Source organism: Hippocampus bargibanti, linkage group LG09, assembly GCF_051943395.1.
Source record: "Hippocampus bargibanti isolate YZ-2025 linkage group LG09, ASM5194339v1, whole genome shotgun sequence".
Taxonomy (NCBI): domain Eukaryota; kingdom Metazoa; phylum Chordata; class Actinopteri; order Syngnathiformes; family Syngnathidae; genus Hippocampus; species Hippocampus bargibanti.
Window position 1 is genome coordinate 307,394 of NC_142742.1, and position 21,488 is coordinate 328,881.

Consider the following 21,488-nt stretch of genomic DNA (forward strand, 5'->3'; position numbering starts at 1 on the left):
GGAGGGGGTCCGTTTTGTTCTCCGACATGCGAGCGGTGCGTTGAGCTCACGTTCGTCTCCCGCAGGCGCCGCTGAACGAGGGGCTTCCGGCGCGTTCCCAGCACGCCTCACCTTGGCATTGGCCCAATGCTGAACGCCGGCGGCTTTCGTTTGGGAATGAACACGCTCACCGCTCGCTCGGGGAATAAAAAGAAGGACAACAAATGGGCTCATTTCAAACTTGAACTTCAAGTTAGAACACGTTTGAAGGGCCCAAAACTAACGCTTATTTGAAAGTAACCCAAATAACCACGCTTCGAAAAGCTAGCTCAGGCTTCAAACTTTACTTTGGAACCCAAACAGGATATTCAACAATAAAAGCTGTCTTTAACTCAGTGCAAAAATGCGTCCATTGCGGTCGGTGCCAGGGTTTTTGTCATTGTCACTCAAATTGCAGACTGCCCACAGAATATTGACTTTTAGTACGACATCAACATTTAATTCCACATAAGACATCTTAGACTGTCTTCTTTCATCAGGAAAAAAAGAGTTAATTCCTAAGTTCTATGGGTTATCTGATCTTGAAATGGGGGCGGCTGTACAAAATAACGTGTCTTTGATAGTGCTTTAACTGGAACAAAGCGCTAACGTGGACAAAAGGCAAATGCTGCCCCCTTGTGGAAAAGAAACAAATATTGCCAGAGGTCTGACCAGCGCTTTATAGAACACAACAAAACCCAAATAGATTTGGGAATGGCGCGCTACATCCTATTTACAATTCCCGAATAAATTCCAACCAAAGTCAAATTTGAAAAATGACGAAAACCATAACGCATGCTAAATACTTACTTGAAATTCCAAACCTGCTCTGAAACTTTATTTTGAAATTCAAATTGTGGTTTAAAAAGCAAACTATGACATTGGGAGCAAAAACAAGAAAGAACATTTTTCCATTTGTGTGCAGCACATTTTTTTGGGGTGTTCTTTTGAAAAAGGGCAAAGTAGCTGCCGCTCGCCGGTCGCACGCGCCGCGGCGAGCGTGTGCCAGCTTGGCCCGCTCGCTGGCCGCTCTGGCAAGGTGACAAATGAGTTTCCTAAAAGGTGATGAGCGACCGCCGCTAAAGAAAAAAGAAAAACATTGGAGCGCCCGCCATCCAATTTGCACTAATTAGCTTGACATCAGGTTGTGAGAGCGCCGTGGTCCCTGGCCGACCCCCCCGAGACCCCTTTTTCTGCGCTCGTCATTAGGAACAAGTTCAGGCGAGACCCGGCCCGGCAGGGTGCATCGCTCCCTCTCTCTCTCTCTCTCTCTCTCTGTGTGTGTGTGTGTTTGTATGACTGGTCTTGTGAGGACCACTCACATTTTATACCATACGTAGTGACGACCTTTTGGACAAATGACGACCTTTTGGCCGGTCCTCACAAGTTTTTTTTTCATTCTAAAGGCTTCTAGAGGGTCTATATATGCATAAGTTAATACAGTTTCAGAGACGTCCTCACAAATTCACCCAAAATGATTTTTTTGGTGTGGATTTTCATTTCACTTGAATACACACACTTTTTACTCACTGTGTGTGTTTATGTGTGTGTGTGTGTGTAAATGAGAGGAAAAAGTTCATACCGCAAAAAGTAAAACAATATTTCAACCAAATTCACAACAGGGGTGAAGACTTTGAATGTAGCCATTCAGAAACCTCACTGTTATTTCACTTTCAAGTCCAATTTTGATGGCTTTGTTTTTAAAGAAGTTGAAGTGGGAAATGGGCTGACATTTAGTCTTCAAATGGAACACTAGTTCTTCTCGAAACTTATCAGCAACGGTGGTCCTCACTGGAGTTATCCGGACCTCACAAAACCATTGAAACAGGAATGTGTGTGCATGTGTGTGTGTGTGTGTGTGTGTGTGTGTGTGTGTGTGCTCACACCTCATCATGTCGCTCTTCCTGTCAGAAGACAGCACCCCCCCCCCCCCCCTCCCCACAACACCATCGGGTCGCATCATTCCCTCACAGCCCTGAAATGACCACCACACAAGCAGAAAAAAATGAGCAAACAGGACATTTGGCAAACATTCCACCATTGTAAATATGTAAACGCAAATTCATTGAGAATAATAATAATAATAATCCATGTCATTTCGAAGCGCCTTTCCAAACTCTCAAGCTCACAATCACGGAATGAGTTTTTCCATAGGTGAGCAGCGGCAGCCACACGCCCCAGCGTTCACTCAACCCGGAAGTAACTCAAATAGATAGAAAGCTAGCTAGCGAATCGATGAAAAGGTTTCTTCGGCCATCATCTGTACTGCTTTGAAAAGAAGTATGGACCACTCCTGTACGACTGAGAGCTTACGCAGACGCTAGCTAGCTAATAGATAGCTAACACAGTAGATAGCGAGCCAGCCAGCTAGACCGCTAATAGATCGCTGATAGTTGATAGATAACTAACAGATAGCAAAAAGATAGCTAGGTAGGTAGCTTGATAGTTAGCTTGATTGTCATAATTTATGATGGATTTCTATCTATTGAATACCTCAAATAGATAGAAAGCTAGCTAGCTAATAGATAGCTAGCACAGTAGATAGTGAGCGAGATAGCGAGCCAGCCAGACCGCGACTAGATTTACATGCACTTGATGCAAAAACGGTCCATTATGATGAATTGGCCGGATGGAAAATGTATATTGAGAAGAATAACAATAATAATACGTGTAATTTACAAGGGCCTTTCTGAACACCCAAGGACACTTTACAATTAAAATAAAACCATACAAAAAATGACAAATGATAAAATAGCGGATGAAATTAGACCATGAATGCAATAAGACAAAGCAGGTTGGGAAAAAGGAAAACACCTTGATCAGCCTATTTTCAAAATGAAAGCTAAAGTTAGCAAAAATAATTAAAACGTTAAAAACATATTGTAATAAATGGTAAACAACAACTCGATTATTATTATTATTGTTATCATTATACTATTATGAAGAATAACTGAACTTGAACAAATATTTTAAGCTTCATCAATCAAAGGCAAGATGGAGAGTTGATTTTGTTGTATGGATGGGCCACGGGGAATTAAATGAACCTTGAAAGACATCGAAAATAAACGTCATTTCAGTTCTTTTTTTGCACTCCAGCTGCCAGTCATTGAAAATCCATCATCTGATTGTCATATTAGCTTGCAGCCAGATGCTGCAGATGCACAGCAGGTGGCGCCTGCTCATTAGTGCCTCTGACAAACTGTTTCCTGCCACCAACCCAAATCAGCTCTCACCATTTGCAATTAAATTCCATAATGACGGTGCCGACAACGTCCCTGGAATCATCATGATGATGATGATTATTATTAATAACGCAGCATAAGGAATCACGTCGGAGCGCTGAGCCGCCGCCTCCGCCCTTAACTTGAGTTTAATTGCAGCAACTGCTAATTTGGATGCAAATCTGTACTGTAACTATGTCAACATATGGATGCGTTTGAAAGGAAAAAATGCGAGGTCGTCCGTTCGAGTTTGAAAGTGGCGTGATGAGTGGGACAAATCCAATCCATACTTCTAATAGGATAATCGTCTTGTTTACCAGATAGAATTACACGCGTGGTTGGAATAATTCCATGCTTCTTCAATGATAAATATTACCGTGTCGCATCTGTCCTTTAATTGTCGTCTTATTAGAGATCTTGAGAGGCTGGTTTTCTTTTCTCCAGGTGTCAAAGTTGAATTGGTTGCCCCCATTGTCCTCCGTGACGAGTTTCTTCTAAGGGAGACCAAATTCAAATTCATATTCATTCAACTTCTCAAAACCCGTTGCGGAAGCTGTCAAATGATCACGATTTGATCACGTAAGACATAAAAGTCATTTTAATAGCCATTTTCTAAATAGAAAATAAAAACAGCCACAACAACAAAAGACATTTGGGACAGTACGTATGTGGTAATTCCGTAGTTTAGCTAAAGATGCTACTATTCCATTACTTACTGCATAGCGATTTAAATCGAACATTTTACCGTTAGATATTACCTTCTCCAAATCGGGCACGGAAAAGCAGGCGTTTTCCTCTTCTGTGAAGATATTCCCGTGTTTGCAATCCATATTATTTTGTTCAATCGAAGGGAAAAGACACTTGAGGAACAGCTAGCTGCTGTTTTTAGCTAATGAGAGGCGCGATACGGAAGTGCATTCTGGTACGTACGTCTGTGTAAGCTCTCAGTCGTACACGAGTTGTCCATCCATCGATGAGGTTTCTTCAGCCGTCATCTGTACACATTTGAAAGATTTTCACATTTGTACAAATGACGGCTGAAGAAACCTTCTCATTCTGGTAGGTACTAATTCGTCTACCAGGATTTTTATTGCCCTTGGTTTGTTCGATTGGGTTACTACATACACATCCGACCGGTAATTCAATATCACACCAAACTATTTTCATGTTTTATGGCTACTACTGATTTAATAAGCAAAATCGTCCTTTGGGAATTTCAATTTTGTCATCGAACAAAAGAAACTTGTCGCCGTTGTGGGTTGTAGGTATTGTAGTTCTTCAAACACAAATATGTATTGCCAGTCTAGTTCACCATTGGATTTCCGGTTACATTTATAAAAATCATGGCGATTTTCATGAGCAAGTATCTTGCTATGTACTTTTAAAAACCTGTTGGGTCTTATAATTTGCTTAATAAAAAAAAAAAATCATCGTTTGGGAATTTTAATGTTGCCACCGAAGAAAAGACAAACTTCTCACCAATCTGCATTGTGGGTAATGTAGTTCGCCAATCACTAATAAAGGCACCATCTTACCATTGCATGGGATTTTCGGGCACATTTCATTGACAAGTACCATGCTGTGTATTTTTTGAAACCTGTTGGGTAATATTATTTGCTTAATATTTTAATTGTTTAGGCTGCCTTCACAACACAGTGTGAATTGCGTATATGGCAACAAAAAAGACAAAAGACAACAAAGATTTGGAGGCAAACAGTGAGGAAGATACACTAAATAGTCTTTATTAAACATATAAAATTTGTGTGAAACACAATTGCATCATGTAAACGTTCTTTTCCGACACGCCGACCTGCACCGGTCACGACAAAATACATTCGGCTGAATAAAAAGCCTTTAAAAATGGAAGACGCGGTTTAAACAGTGCATCTGGAAAGTATTGAGAGCACGCCACAGCTTTGTCTGAACTTTATTGTTCTTTTTGGGGCTCAAATCTTGATTTGGGAAAAACTTGGTTGTGTATCGACACTGCAAGAAACTTGAACCATACAAGGGGTAATAGGATTGGATTGGATATGCCTTTATTAGTCTCACAGTGGAGAAATTTACATTTCACAATGCCGACAATCAGGATTTTCTTTTTTTTTTTTTTTTTTGGGGGGGGGGGGGGGGGGGCAATTAATCAATTAAGAAAAATATTCACAGAGATACAATTTTTACCCTTTGGGTAATGCTACAAAAAAACACCTTCCGGATGCACTGTAAGTATTTTGTTGACAAGTGCAGAATGGTGTGTACAATGCGTCTTTTTCGTGGCGGCGTCAAAGCGCATAGTGCGATGCGGCCTACGTCGTCTATCACCGCTGGCAGAGGTCATACATCATTGTTGTACAGGAAGCGAGACCAGCGGTTCTCAAACCGAATCCCCTCCAGAACCGCTGGGGTTCCACGAGCCCCACAGGTGAATCGCAAAAATAACAAAAGAGGCATATATTTGTTATCATCTGAGAGCGACGAATGATATGACTGGGCAATTGTGACCGTCCGTCTCTGTTATGTATTCGTCTTTCTGAATTATATAAACAGGTAGTCCCCCCCCCCCCCCTCTCTTAAAAAAAAAACACCCAAAATAACGCTCGCTAGCTAAGAGCACTTTTTCAAAGTGGACGCTAGCATTGCCTAGCGAAGCATAGCATCACCAACCCGAGTGATGCCAACGTCAAGCTCTCGTGTGTGTTTTCGTCAGTGCGCAACAAGTGAAAAAAAAAAAACAGAAACAATACTTATGACACCACTTTTTCCGTTTTCATATAAATACAAAGCAGCTTTTCTCCTGTGAATAAATGAAGCTAACAATGCTATATTCGGCGTCAGTCCCTTCTTCAAACAAGCGACTGGCCGTGCTAATGACCTTCCCTTGGCCTGAGGGGCACCTTGGAGTGAGCCCCGAAGAACAGGTAGCCTAGCAAATGAAAAGCAATGACAATCCACCTATTTTCACCAGTGCGTTTGCTAACAAGCTAGCTAGCGATGAACGTTTGAGCGTTCGTAACGTAAAAATGACTTTTTCAAATTAAGCCCTAAGGATTAGGCCTTGTCCAAATGATGAGACCCCCCTTGTCCTACAAATGAGCGTTTTTCAGGCAAATAAAAGGTAATTTTATGAAAATCAACGTTACAATTTCAAGGGGGAAAAATATTCACGGGTTGTCCTGATCTTTAACGGAACCTAAAAATGTCCCTTTTTGAAATTGTAAAACAAAACAGACATAACTTGGATTACAAATAATACAGGTGACATCCGATTTACGACCGAGTTGTGTTCCGACCAAACGGTCGTAAGTCAAAATGGTCGTAAGTCGAAATCCATTCAAAATGTTGAATAGAGACTCTGAGGTTAAATGACACACAAACTTCCCCCCTCTGGTGCCATCACACCGGTGGGTCATAAGTACGGTTGGTCGCTAGTGGAGCTGGTCGTAAGTCGGATGTTACCTGTATTTAGCCCCCCCCCCCCCCCTCCAGCCCCCTGCCTAGGATATCAAAACGTGACAGAGCCATGGTGAAAAAAAAAAGAGTCAAAAGCTATTGTGGTAGCAAAGCGTCGGCGTCATTTGAGCCTGGATCGCACCTGCAGGAGGGTGGGCTTCTGCTCCATGATGCGAACCAGGAGCGTGTCAATGTAGTCCTGCAGGTCGCGGACTTGCGGTTTCAGTTTACGTAGCTCCACCTCCCGTTTAGCCAGGAGGGCGCGCTGCTGCTGAAACTCCTCCTTCTGCCGCTTCAGCTCTGCCTCGCGCCGCACGAGGAGGCCGATCAGCTCATTGTGGGTCAGGTGGTAGTACGAGCCGGCGCCCTCCGTCAGGATCTGGGGACGGAAGGCAGAAAGAAACATATTAGCTAGCTAGCTATTAGCTATTGAGCTACGTACCTATGAGCAATATAGCTAGCTAGCTATTTGAGTCAGGAAACATATTAGCTATCTAGTTAGCTGTCTCTCTATTACATATCTAGCATTCTATTAGCTAGCTAGCTAGCTATTCACCCAAGAAAAACTTATCCTGTGACTGTAAAGTGACCTTGAAGATTTTGAAAGGCGCTTATAAATGAAATGTATTATTATTATTATTATTATAAAATTTTCTCCACTAAATTGTGTCAGCGAGGTGGCTTGCTTGTCAGGAAGGATTGAATTTGACCTTTTCATCGGTCTGGTTGCTCCTGCCAGGATGGATGCCGGACTTGATCTTCTCCAGGACCGACGGGTCGGCGCTCAGGGGCCGCACCGGGTGGGGGCTGCAAATGAACGTCACAAAGATGACGTGTTCAAAACAAACTCGCAGGCTTTATGGCGGTGCTTGCAGAAGTTCGCGGCCCCTGGAAAAGCCCATGTTGTAGTTTGCATGCCAGGCCAGTAGTTGGCCATATTTTTTTTGTGGTTTGCAATAGTATTATTATTATTATTATTATGATAAAGCTATACAGTTCACCTTTGATATTGTGTATTAGGCTGACATTTTTTGTTGCGCAATCAGCACGTCCTCCAGGTTGACACCAGACGGTTCAACCATTCCACAACCTGAGAACGATTTCGTTCAGCGTGCCCACGTCCCGAAAGCGCTGAAAATTAAAAGTTAAATGAGCCCAAAGTCGTTTTAATTGCGCGCCTTTGTGCAAAACAAGTAGAAAGGTGTGAAGAAGTGCGTTATTACCCCAGGTTGAAAAGGAAACGCTATCGGTGACACAACAACACCTTTTTTTCAGGGGGGGGGATGGGGGGTAAAAAGTGTGAGAACTGGTCTTGTGAGGAGGGCGGGGGTGCGTATATGTGTGTTTGTGTGAGCCACAATGAGAAAGAGTGGAGGTAGGGAGAGGGGTTGTGTTAGAAATCGGAGGGCAAAATAATAACTGCTAATTGGCCCGAGGCAGTGTTTCCCCTCCCATTACCACAGAGAAAGGACACACACACACTTACAGAGGAAGTCCCGGCAGGATTAGTGCGCGTGTGTTAACTGAGAGATAAAAAAATGAGGAGGTCACACCAACACCACCACCACCACCACCACCAAGAGGATCCCCTTCGGAGTCGACGGCACAAAGGAAGAAGCAGGTGGGAGCAGCCGAAAGGGCCGGAAAAGTCTGGAAAACTGGAAGGAAGGCGGGGTGGAAGGTTCCCCCCCATCGGAACGGGCAACCTCACCTGAGTTCTTGATGGGCGGCGTGCGACTCCTGGTATCCCTGCGCCTCCTGAAGGTTCATTGCGGCGGTGGGCGGCAAGGCATCCCAAAGGGAGGACGGGAACGAGGGAAAGCAACTACTTTGACGGGTTAGCGGAGGGGCGGAAGCTGTTGAGAGGGAGGGCGAGGCCGCACGGGCGGCTAAATCCCGGGAGGCGCAGGACTCCTTCCAGAAGGAGAGCGGAAGGGTCTCGTCCAAGTCCAACGCGAGCGTGCTCTCAGACTGGCTGCGGTTTAATAGGGGGGGTTGCAGAGGCGGGTTTTGGACAATCGCCTCGTCATCGGTTTTCGGGTGCGCCGGAGTTTCAGGCGCAACTTGGGGATTGCCGTTGTCACCTCCAGGGAAACGAGTATGGAGTCTGTCCTTCATCACTTGGGTCAACCAGTCGGTGATGTGTGTGTTAACGTATGGCCCGCTAGTCGAACTCGTACAGCTCAGTGAAGAACCGGTGTCTTCCGGAACCTCTCCAACCGTCCCAAAGGTGGTTGAGTTCCCAGAGGGTCGCCTCTCAGCGGACTTGGGTTCGCCAAAGCGGTTTTCGGATAAGAGGAATGACGGAACGCTCATTGTTCTCTGGAAAATTTGGGGAAGTCGCGGTGGAGGGTTGTTCAGCACCATGTCATCGAAAGCGGCGACCGCATCGCCTGCGCCAAGTTTCAGATTGGAGTCTGGTGACGTCGCAGAGAGAACTTGAGAAGCGCCGCCGTGCCTTTCTGTGAAAGTTGACTCGCCCGGCACGTAAGTATCTGCTCTGTCCTCTGTCACCAGAGATTCCGAGTCTGGTTGTGTTTTTGAGTCATACGATGAACCTTCTGGAATCACTGACACACTGGCGGGACTCAGAATCTCTCCAGGCTCCCTACCGTCGGAGTTCTTTGAGACGACACTCTCGGAGTGTATGGAAACACCGTCATGGTCGAGACTTTGGAGAAAGCTCCCAGTACTCGAGGAAATATAAGAGATTTCTGGCAAAGGCATGTTCACGAGGGCGTCATCGAGAACGGTGAATTGGTCGTCCTCAACAGGATTTGGATAGGAATCTGTAGGAGTCACAAGGATAACTTGAGAACTCCCATCATTCCAAGCTGGGAAGCCTAAGTCACAGGGTTCCGTGAATTCCGGATCACGAGAATCGGCTCTTTTCTCTGTCACCAAAGAAAATGAATCTTCACGGTTGTTTGGATTCTCAGTGGGCTTGTGTGTACCGTTATAGTTTTGGTGGTAGTCCAAGCTGCTGTCAAGATTTTGGACAAAGGTGCCCTGGGAAATTTTCAATTGCGGCGGAGTGTTTTTAAGAAGAAAATCACTGTGATCAGCAGACTGATCGTCGCCATGGTCGTCCGTGGCTAAGGAACCCGGCTCAAAAATATCTGATCTGTCTGACAGCCGGAATTTTGAAATCTCAACTGGATTCAGAAATATGTCTGTCGCAGGGAGAACTTGAGATCTCCCCTCGTAGAAACCCGGTTCACCAATCGCCCATCTGTTTTCCAGCATCAAAGTCCGGCCCTCAAATAGATTGGTTGGTTCATCTGGACTGACCGAAGCAACAATGGCTTCCCGAATCTGTCCTAACTCCACGCAGAAGGTTGAGTCCTCGGATTGGAACTCCTCCGCTGATTTGGAAATCCCAGAATATTCTGAGGGTGGCGGCGAGCTGCAATGTTGGTAGTCCTGTGAATCGGCGGTCACATGGATGCTTCCGAGAAAGCTGTTGGTTCTCTGGTCAAGATCTCCAAAATCGTTGAAGGGTACAGGAGACTCCCAGCAATGCTCCGGCACTGCAGGCTCCTCAAAAGACGGGGAATGGCCTAGGGAGGAGGTGTGGATGTTCTGAGTTGGTTGTCCAGAGAATTCACCTTGAGGTACCCCATCATTATTGTTATCAGACTGTGGAATTAAGTTGGACTTTGGCTCAAGATCCTGGTTCTCTGACCTCTGCCTGTCTGCATCTTCTGAACCAATCCTCACTGCGATAGACATGGTCGGTGGGGGCGTGAAGACGAATGACCGCTTCAAATCTTCATTCTGAATCACAGTTTGTTGAGCTTCATCAGTCAAAAGCTCATCTGTCGCTTGAGAACCTTTTGGATTGATACCTGTTTGGGCCAAGATCTCCAAGGATCGACCAAATCGCTCGAAATTTTCATTTTTATCCAAAGGACACGATGAGAAGTTTTCTGATGCCGAACATGAAAAACTGGACGGGAAATCATCTTCAGATGAACTAACGATACCCGCTGAACCAGGTGGATCCAAGAAGCAGGGAGGCGTGTTCATGGTGCTGTTAGCTTCATGCCATTCTGGGTGAGGGAAAGATTCCGCAGAGATGGCGGAAGTGTGAAAGCCTCTGTGACAGTCCTCTAAGATCGAATTCTCCGGGATTGTGTCCAGAGAGAACATGCGACTGCAGTTGGCCATGTAGTTACTCAATGTGATACCTTTGGTATTCACTGAATCATTCCTTTCATCACTGCCAAGTTCCTGCTGATGGATGAGGGCCAAAGTATCAGATGTTTGTTCTTTCGGTTCTTGCAGCCTGCCAGCAGCAAATTCGTCAAAGGAATTGTCCCATCCTGCATCGTGTTGCGGATCCTCTGCAGATGTAAAGGGGTTTGAAGACTTCTGACTTAAGGATCTCGTCTGACCCATGAAAGTTGGAGATATAACTGTGACCACGTGGTCTTCGGTAATCTGACTGTCCAAAGTCTGGGTGACCGGATGACTTGCCTTTGGAAAGAGTTGCTCTATGGGAGGCCGGGAATCGGAAAGAAAGGGCAGAGGGGGGAGCGGGGTATCGCCGAAAGGGTCACTGAGGAAAGGGTTGCTGGGCGACATGGGTGGTGAGGGACAGAAGGGGTTCGAGTTGTGTAGCTGGTTAAGGGGTGGCAGAGGGGTGGGGTCTAGTTCAAGAGGTGCCACCGGGCTGTGGAAAGAAGCGAACAAAGTCCTCTGGTTAAGTGCAGGTGGTTAACCCTGAACCGAAGGCTTTCGCACTGGCACCAAGTACTCTAAGTAAAGTGGAGAACCATCGAGGCGGGATTTGGGGACTCTTCCAGATGGGACCAGATTGGAAATTGATCCCCAAAGTACTAATGTCAGCATTTTATTTTCTCTCCTTTGGTTGGCCCGAGTGAAACTTTGACGATCAAAACACAACACACTTAAGTAGGGTCACTCGTGAGTGTCACGGATAGTTGCTTTAAATTTTTTGGGTGAACTTTTCTGTCATGTGAGATAAATATTGATTGAGAACCACTCCTGATGACAAACAAGGTACAATGTGTTGTTATTTTGGAGTACTGAAGCTGGGACATGATCGCGGTGGGAGTAGGAGTTGGACAGGTCAATGTCCCCGGAAGGCTCAGGTACCAAAGACACCCCTGGTATAGATCGGAAGACTCACCTGGGTTGACTGTGTGACTCCCTGAACCCGAACCATCCTTTGTTGGTTCCCTCAGTGCCTGAGTATTGTCCGCCTTCCTCACGCTGATCTTCTCTGCCCAGCATCGGGCCTTTTTTCTCCATGACCGCTGCGATGGCGGCGCTCTCCTCCTCGCCGGCCTTGTCAAAAGACCAGCGTCGCCCGTCGCCCACGGTGCCGTGTAAGAGGTCGGCGGAGGCCCGTGGGCCAAGGTTCTGTAAGGACACCGAGAGAGGCAAAGACTTCTCCAGGTGCCCCGAGCCTAAAGAAGTCTCCGGGACCGCCGAGGCCTGATCCCGAGGCTCCAGTTTGTGCGTTGCGTTGACACCCGTGGGGGGCTGAGGCACGGCTACGGTGGTTTCACTGATCTCACCGCTAAAGTCAACGTGCAAGGGAGACGACTTGGGGGACGTGTCTGCTGTGTGATCTAAAGGGACGATGACAAGAGGAAAACAGAGATCATGAGAAAACTTTCAAATGCCTTCTTGTCGACCCAGTGGGAGACTTAAAGGACAACCAACGCCATTTTTTGTGCCCTAACTGACATCAGAAAAACGTTTTATTGCATCTAAAATTCCCAAAACACGCAGGCTGATATTTTAGGTTAAATGCAAAACACTGATAAAAATGGCTTCAAGTGTCGCAAAACTATTTCCAAATGACCTCAGAAGTTTCAGTTTCAGAAGGTCCCACCCCATTGTCAGTGACGTCACGCCAGGACGTCTTGCCTTTCTGGAGAATCAAAACAATGGCTTCAGATTGGGAGAAGATGCTTTCTTGTGACTCATCCAGTTATGAATATGATTCAAATAGTTCTGAAAAGGAAAACATAAATGTTTGCAATCGATTAAAGAAATCCTTCCATCTCATTTTGAGGTGTTGGACTCCAATGTAGCGCCCAGAAAATGCACAAGATGGCGCCCAAGCTCCATTGGAAATGGGCTGATTTGTCCGCTGGGAATTTGTGTCAGCTAGTATCAAATAGTAGTCTTGGTGCAACACACCCTTCACCATCACGTCCTTCTAATTTCAGCATCAACACGTATCAAAACAAAGTTTTTAGACCAAACAAAGTACCCAAAATGCATTGTGTGTCGCTTTGTCGGTCAGGGGCGTTCCAGACGTGACGTCACGTCTGGCATCGTCATCAACTCAAAAACAAGACTTCCTGAATATTCATCGCGAGTCTTAAAAGGTCAAATGGACCACGATGTCCCTGATCCACTGGTGGAAAGACGCTTTGATCCTCTCCTCTTTCATCTAGAACTGCTTCATGTCATCACAAAGAGAGTACAGCAAGTCCTGAAGAATGAATGTCTCTCTGTGTCTTTGTTTTGTCATATTGTCTCTATGCTGTCATATTATTTGTTATCTAGTTTTTTTTTGGTTATTTTGACTTCAAGACGGCGTCGCGAGAGTGGCTGCCTTTCCAGCAGCTCATGTATTTTGTTTTTCTACTTTCATTCCTTTCATCACTTTGCTGCTGTGAAATGTAAATTTCTCCACTGTGAGACTAATAAAGGCTAATCCAATCCAATCCAATCCAAATATAGCTATATGCGGTGATATCTTTGTAAAATACGCTCAGTCGAAGTCATCTGAAGTGGTTTTACAAATTATGGACGCAACCTGTCCGGCGGCGTCGGTTGTCCTTTAAGCCTTCCTCATTTTGACGGCCTCATTCATTTGGATGTTTGCCTTGTACGTTTTTCGTAGGATTGTTAAAAGCCGACAAAATCAAATGTCCTGCATCAGTTCTTGACAAAACATCAGGCAGAAATCACTTCTGAGAGCGAACCTGAACTACAGGGAAAAGGCACCTTTTTAGTGCAGTGATACCTCAGTTTTAGCTCACAAACTTTTCGTCTTACAAACTTTAAATTTGCAAGAATATAATCTTGGTATACCAACTAATTTTCGGTGGACCAACCAAACCACACAGCGCCACAATGGCTGGTGGACTAGTTTTCCACACCCCCTCTGTTTGAGTGCAGACGTGGTTTGTTATCGAGTGGCGTACTTTTGCTATTATGGGACCGAAAAAGACCCCACAGGCTAGTGTTCAGCCCAAGAGGACATAAAAGAAAATGACGGTCGAGCAGAAGAAGGAGCTCATCGAGAAACACCAACGAGGTGTGACTCGTGTGATTTAGCGTCCCAGTACCAGGATGCTAAGTGGACCATTGCGTAGCGTAGGGTGTTTCTGTGTTGTCTAAGCAACGGTCTCAGGCAACAGAAGAGGTTGAAAAACTTCTGTTCGTTTGGATGAACGAAAAGCAGCTAGCAGGGGACAGTGTGAGTGAGGGTTTTTATTGCCGAGAAAGCACAGCGACTTCATTCGGATATCATCAAGAGGCGACGACATTTCTTTCATTACAATCCAATAGCGCATTTATTACACATAAAATAAGGTATGTTTTGTGTAGTTTTAAGGCTTATTTAGTAGACAATGATGTTATATGGGATTATTCTCAGTTTTAATGGTAGTTAATGTTTGGGAGACACACTTTGTGGGAAGCCGAGGTATGACTGTACTTGTACTACTTGTACTACTTTCCGGTGAAGAAATGTCTTCCAGAATATGTGATTTTGGTGGGTCGCCACGCGCGTGTCTGACCTGGGCCGTCAGCTGTCAGGATGCTGCTGTCGCTCGGCGAGTTGGACAAGTCGGAGACCACCACGCTGATGCCGGCGGTGGGACTGAGACTTCCCCCTCGCGACGACGACTCGCTGCTCTCCGAGCCCAACGACGCGGTGGAGCGCGTGTCCGACGACTTCCTCGGCTTGCCCCGCAGGAAGAAAGTCCTCATCTTACTGCGCCTCACCTCGCCGCCCTCGTCGTCCTCGTAGTCCTCCTCGCCGCCGCCGTCGCTGGGCAGGCGTTGGCGCACGCGGCGCAGCGGGCCGCCGCCCCCGGCGAGGGCGGGCGGCGGGCCCGAGTCGTCTTGGCCGGACGGCCCCTTGCCCCTCATCCGCTCCTTCAGCTTGCTGAAAGTGGAAGCGTCCCCTTTGTCCTTCATCAGCAGGTCATACATGCTAGCCGTCAGGTTGTTACGCGTGAACTGGACACTGACTTGAATGTCGCCTCGCTCCTTCTCCTTCTTGCCGCTCTTGGACTTGAGTGGGTACCACCTGGGCAGACACACGGCGCAGAGACGCCATTGCAGTCACAGCGGCCATTGTGAAGTTAGGATCTCTACAAAGTTTGGTGGTGGGGGGGGGGGGGGTATTCCTTCATGATTGGCAAAAAAAACGTTTTGAAGCTCAGGGTAAGGCCATAGAAAGTAGGACTTTGGCGCCATCTCATGGATCAGATACCATTTGCCCCATGCTCCTTGGGAGTGTTTTAATAATAATAATAATAATAATAATAATAATAATAATAATACATTTTATTTTTAAGCGCCTTTCAAAACTCTCAAGGACACTTTACAGTCACGGGATAAGAACTTTTTTTCTGCAGGTGCACAAACATTTGTTATGCTATATTATGCTGTACTACACTATTCTATGCTATTTTATGTTCTGCTATCTTAAGCTAAATTAAGCTAACACTTTGATGAAAAAGTGTGTAAAAGTTTTGATGAAAAAGTGTGTAAAAGTGATTGAAAACGTTGTCAGACGAGTACAGGTTTGCTAGCAACGAAGCTGTGGACATTTGGAACACGTCTTGGGAAAGCCACACATTGACGAAAAATTGACAGAAATAGCAGAAACGCTGGTGGATGGTGTTCCATAAACTCAATAATGTGTATTTGTAATTTGAAATCTATAGCAGTTTTAATCAAAGCCACAATTGAACTTTTCATGGGTATGCACCTTTTTGGGTCACCTTGTAGAAAAAAAAGTACCAAAAAAAAGGAAGGTTTGTCTGAGTTGCCTGTCAATCATAATTGTTTTTTGCTACTAAGCCACTGTGCTCATTTTTCAAGCAGAACTTGAAAGTGGGTCACTGACTCAACTGAATGAGTGTATTGTCCATTTGAATGAGGCGTGTGTGTGTGTGGGTGCGGGCGCGCGTGTGTGTAGCCAGACATTCCATAATACCTCAATGTATAAAGGGAAACTGCCACCTTGTACAGGAGAAATATGGGGAAACAAGCACAACAGATCAGATTTATCAGTTGCAAACACACACACACACACACACACACACACACACACACACACACACACACACGCGCACACACACACACACACACACACACACACACACACGCACACGCACGCACGCACACAAACACATTCCTGTTTCAATGCTTTTGTGAGGTCCGGATAACTCCAGATAAGGAATGAGGACCACCGTTGCTGATAAGTTTAGAGAAGAACTAGTGTTCCATATGAAGACTAAATGTCAGCCCATTTCCCACTTCAACTTCTTTAAAAACAAAGAAATAAAAAGTGGACTTGAAAGTGAAATAACAACAGGAGTGATGTTTCTGAACGGCTACATTCAAAGTCCTCACCCCTGTAGTGAATTTGGTTAAAATGTCCTTTGACTTTTTTGTGGTATGAACTTTTTCCTCTCATTAACCACGCGCACACACACACACATAAACACACACAGTGAGTAAAAAGTGAAATGAAAATACACACCAAAAAAATCATTTTGGGTGAATTTGTGAGGACCTTTCTGAAAAACAGATGCATATAAAGACCCTCTAGAAGCCTTTTGAATGAAAAAACTTGTGAGGACCGGCCAAAAGGTCCTCACTTGTCAAAAAAGGCCTCACTACATATGGTATAAAATGTTAGTGGCCTCACAAGACTAGTCATACAAACAAACAAACACACACACACACAGCAATGCAATCACATCACACATAATTGCATTGCAAGTTTTTTTTCTCACGTTGTGCGCATAAATAAAAGAGGGTGATGTTTGAAAAAAACATTTAGGATTGGTTGGTGTCGTGCAATTTCACCTTAGTCAGAAATGGGTTAAATGCCACCTGGCACCATCAAAATAAAGTGAACAATGGCATGTAAGGGCGCGTGTGCTCGGATTAGATTAGGGTGGAAGAACAAGAAATATTGCAGTAGATGGTACACACTGACTCACTGGAAACACAAAGACAATTGCCAACTCTCATGAGCACAAAAATAGATACATTTCATTTAGAAGCGCCTTTCAAAACTCTCTGTGTATATATATATATATATATATATATATATATATATATATATATATATATATATATATATATATATATATATATATATATATATATATATATATATATATATATATATATATATATATATATATTTGGGGGGTGGCATTTCAAAATAAGAAAATATGGTCAATATTTGTACGAAAACAAACAAATGAACTAACAAAGTACATTCCAAAACTTTCATAACAGCCTATTTCTTGAGCTAAGAGGAGTTAGCTTGTCCGGCGAACATCGGGAAATGATCAAAGTGGTCGTAAAGCTGAATTAAAAGGAAAAAAATGAATGAAATACATGTTGCCGACTTGATGATGCAGACTAATATGGTGATTTAAAAAATGGCTGCAAAACTGTCAACAAAATATTGGCCGTTAGCAACTTCAGATTGCAAGCTAAGCAAGGCAAATGAACAGATAATACCTCATTGACGACGTTGTCTCAATTACTTAGGCTTAAATTATCCTTTCACCCCACCCCCTTTCAAATTGCTGCTGTGGACAACAAATGTCCCCATTGTGGGACAAATAAAGGTTTTCTGATTCTCTAGCGTGGGATATTGAAGAGGAAGCATCCTTCTCAAACAGGGTGCGCTGGAGATGGGTCGCATATTGTCAGCCTCCTGGACAAAACGGGTTGACACAACCTTTACGCATAACGATATTACGTTTGTCCCGCGATTCCCGACCGCCCAATCAATCAAAGTTCCCCCTTGACGAACAATTCCCACGTTAGCACGCTACAATTTACCTTTGCAATTGACACCGCGGACGATTGGCGAGTCTGCACAATGCTGTAGAAATGATCAGACAAACATCCACCATGAGCTGCGATGCAAGACTTACACGTGACATCCATCGCCAAAGCGCTCTACCGGAGTTGACGAACAGGTTAGCACACCCGGCTCGCCGGCCCTTGAAATCAGGTTTTATGCACACACCTAACAACATCCCAAGTGTCCGACGGCATGCGCTATAGAGCTTTCAAGAAGTGAATGCGCTACCGTTTAGCTTTGAGTACCATACACTTGAACGAAATCCACTAACGCGTCTCGTTCACCTCGATGATGTCAGCGCTAAGTGATGACATAACATTTTCTTTGACCTCTGATCTCTCTTTTCACAATAAGTCCCATTTCAAGGCTTCATTTCAAAAAGAAAAGAGACAGACGCGTAAGTAATACAATACCAGCGGGAGATCTTATCCTGTCCTAACGTTGACCTCCATTTCAGTGGTGCGCACGCTGAAGAATGGCGGCTTGAAACGATCATGTGCTCTGAGGTGGAGTCTCGCACACAAAAGCGGAATGCAGACGTTTTGGACGCGCCACGCGACAAGCAACACCTACTGCTTGCTACTGGAAGATGACATGGTGAACGCTAATAGGAAGCCAATTTAGATCCTCTGAACCACAAATAAACCTTCAGATACTCAAATTCAATCTTGAAGTCCGCAAACTATTGAACCTTGAAAACTAGCATTAGCATCGGCATTCCTCGCACACGGGCGGCAGAAATGCAAATCCAGTGTCAAAATGCACCAGTGACTGTGAGGCCTAAAAACAGACCGTACAGTACATGAAAAAGTGTCGTTTGTCAATGTAGAAGCACCCGAGTAAGCCTTGCCATGTCTTTTTTTGGGTGAAATAAATGTTCCGGGAAGTGCAGAGCATAACGGCACATCTGCTTCCTGATCTCACCAAAACAGGAAGTACCAAGCCCCTCCAAGTCCCACGGTAGAGAGTCCGAGACGCTGCTAAACGGATCAAATCGACTGGAATCTAAACATGGATGGACGCACACGGTTTGGAAATATGTCCGAGTGTGGCGAAATCTTAAAGCATCAGTTTCACCGACGGATGGCAAAGTTGATGGGCAGGCGAACCCGCGGCCGCAGTTGAACAGCCAGTCGTCCATTTTGTTTTCTCGTACTTCAAGTAAAGTAGGCCGTGACCCTGGAAAATGGCTACCGAGGAGTTCCGTTTTCATTCCCGCGCGTGTTCAAATGTCTTATATGATGAATAATAATCATGATTTCCATTTTGGAATCAAAGCAAAATGTAAACCGAAGGTATTTGGTGACTTTTCGGCGACAAATGGACACAAAATGGTCCTTTTGTTCCTGACTTTGGACAACCTCTGATTTTCAGTGTCTTTTGGCAATTATATTCTTTTTTTATTATTATACTACTACTACCTCCACAAGAGGAAAAATAATAATACAATAAAAAATAATAAACAAATATATACATTTTTTTAATCATTAAAACATAAAAAATAAAATACTACTATTACTACTACTACTACTACTAATAATAATAATACATGTTATTTATAAGCGCTAATCAAAAGATACGTCTGAGCGCCATGACAAAAATGACGGACTAGATAAGGGAGGAACCTTTGCAAACCTCAGCTTGAAGCATTTTGACTTGCTCTGTGCTAAACACGCCGCCCCCCCCCCCCCCCTAAAAAAAAGCTTTTAGTCAAGAAAACTGTTTGATAATCCCTGGAATTGGGACAGGGGGCAGGAATAATCCCTCTGGGGGAAACAGTAAACACAACAACAACAAAAACAAACGGGTGTGTGTTCCAGAAGGTTCTAGAAGGTGTGTGTGTGTATGTGTGTGTGATAGAGAGAGAGAGAGAGAGAGAGAGAGAGAGAGGGTGTGTGAATGCAGCAGCAATGGTTTGCCATCCCCAAAGTGGGATGAGGATAGCTGCGGTGCGTTTACGGCCGGCGGGAGAAAAGAGCACCTACTGATTTTTCACGCCGCGGCTCTGGCGGAAGAGCTCGGGCAGCCGGATGAGCGCCTGCCCCAGGAAGACGTCCGGGCCGATGGCGGCGCGGTGCATGACGGTGAGGAGCAGCTGGGCCGACGGGGGGTCGGCGTCCAGGCCGGGGGGCCGCAGCAGGAAGCAGCACTCCTCGCGCCACTCGGGCCGGGTGGTCTTTTCCGCCACGCGCGTGGCGTACTTGTCCTTGGCCAGCCGGACGACGGCGTAGGCGTCGCTGGTGCCGCGCTTGCCTTTGCCTCGCAGACCGCGACCTCGCAGCACCGTCACCTGGACGTGCGTGGGCACCCACGGCGGCTCCATGTCGGCGCCGCCGGCCGCCCCCCCGCCAAGGGTGGAGCTGGCGATTGTTCTCCCCCCCGCCCCCCACCGTTAGCTTGTGCGCCGCCCGTCCGAGGAGTGAGGGGGGGGGGGGGGGGGCTTCTCTGCGGGCAGCGACGTCACGCCTCCTCCTCCTTTTTCTCCTCCTTTGTTATCCGATGCTCCACTTCCGGGTGCCGCCGCCGCCCGCTCACTTTATTAGACGCTCCATCATCTAAAGGCAAACGACACCAGAAATGATCAGTAGCATGAATAAAATGATTTTTATCAGCGTATTTGTTTAGGTGAACAAAAACAAAGACGGTCGGGGGTGTGTACAAGCTGGGTATTGTGACACAAGCGCTTGAAATGTTCCTATTAGGTGACGACAGTAAATTCAAGCATAGAAATACAGTCATACGTTGGCTTACAAACTTCATTGGTTGCCACAAAGTGTGTGTAAGGTGAAAAGTGTGTATTCCAAACATTAATTTCCCATAGGAAACCATTAAATTGAGCATAATCCGTTCCCAGGTCCTTGTCAACTAAATAGGCCTTAAAACTACACACAATATTCCTTATTTCATGTATAATAAATGGCCTATGGTATTGTAATGAAAGAAATGAACTGTACCGTGTAATAAAGTGGTTTTATTGACCTTTGTGACGGTCGTTGATGGCTTGATGGAATGGATAGCTTTTTGCATCAAGTGTCTCAAGGAGCTCTGGTTTGTACATCTTAGAAGGTGTGATATTGCAAAAGACACAAGCAGACACACTAGAAACTTCATTCATAGCTGCTTCCCTTGCTTGTATGTTCTCTTCAAATTGTACAGATGGCTTGTGCGGGATATTTGTGGAGCCCGATGGGATATTTTAACCTTGCAGTCTACACTCTGCCTTTGAACCATCAATAAAAATTTCTCTGTATTTTCTATCCATTTGCTGACCATTTCACTTTTGTTTTTTTTTCCACTTTTGTTCTTTGTTTCAAGCTGTCTTGACCAATCACGTGCGGCTTTAACCGAGAAAGAAAAGTATAAATAAATAAATAAGACAAATAAATAAATACGTTAGATAAAAAAAATATCGATAAATGAATAGACAAATACATAAATACACTGGACATAAATACGGTAAATAAATAAATTGACAAATAAGAGAGATAAAGAAAAAAATAAATAAATAAATAAATAAACAAATAGACACATAAATAAATACAATAGCTAAATAAAATTATAAATAAATACATAGGCAAATAGGATAAATAAATAAATAAATAATCTGGGCAGATATATAAATATGATAAATAAATAGTGAGACAAATAAGATAGATCAAGAAAAATATAAATGAATAAATAGA

At 44.8% G+C, this 21,488-nt stretch overlaps 1 protein-coding gene and 1 long non-coding RNA gene across 10 annotated transcripts; one reads left to right on the top strand and one right to left on the bottom strand.

Annotated features, from left to right (window-relative positions):
• Positions 1-5,359: 5,359 nt before the first annotated feature.
• rab11fip5a (RAB11 family interacting protein 5a (class I)) lies at positions 5,360-21,045 on the bottom strand. 9 transcript variants are annotated; one of them, XM_089004288.1, is made up of 8 exons: positions 18,219-18,268; positions 17,781-17,823; positions 14,934-14,991; positions 14,477-14,847; positions 11,842-12,286; positions 8,398-11,361; positions 7,397-7,493; positions 5,360-7,065 (listed from the first exon to the last, which is right to left on the bottom strand). In XM_089004288.1, the coding sequence occupies exons 4-8, from the start codon at positions 14,829-14,831 to the stop codon at positions 6,808-6,810; spliced, it is 4,119 nt and encodes a 1,372-aa protein (XP_088860414.1). In that variant the 5' UTR covers positions 14,832-14,847; positions 14,934-14,991; positions 17,781-17,823; positions 18,219-18,268; the 3' UTR covers positions 5,360-6,807. The 9 variants fall into 9 exon arrangements, with proteins under 9 accessions (XP_088860414.1, XP_088860413.1, XP_088860412.1 ...); XM_089004287.1 differs by lacking the exons at positions 17,781-17,823; positions 18,219-18,268 and adding an exon at positions 19,791-19,873; XM_089004286.1 differs by lacking the exon at positions 17,781-17,823 and having other exon boundaries at positions 18,219-18,295.
• Positions 18,062-19,183, top strand: LOC148893140 (uncharacterized). The gene is made up of 3 exons (XR_016115980.1): positions 18,062-18,202; positions 18,263-18,402; positions 18,738-19,183. It is a non-coding gene; the product is annotated as an uncharacterized LOC148893140 (long non-coding RNA).
• Positions 21,046-21,488: the final 443 nt, after the last annotated feature.

What these genes read in the sequence shown, in the direction of transcription:
- rab11fip5a (XM_089004281.1), bottom strand. Translation starts at nt 20,128, where the DNA reads ATGGAGCCGCCGTGGGTGCCCACGCACGTCCAGGTGACGGTGCTGCGA. An exon ending in AGCCGCGGCGTGAAAAATCA is followed by an intron (nt 14,992 to 19,790) that starts GTAGGTGCTCTT and finishes GTGTCTGCCCAG; the next exon opens with GTGGTACCCACTCAAGTCCA. An exon ending in GAGTCACACAGTCAACCCAG is followed by an intron (nt 11,362 to 11,841) that starts GTGAGTCTTCCG and finishes TTCTTTCCACAG; the next exon opens with CCCGGTGGCACCTCTTGAAC.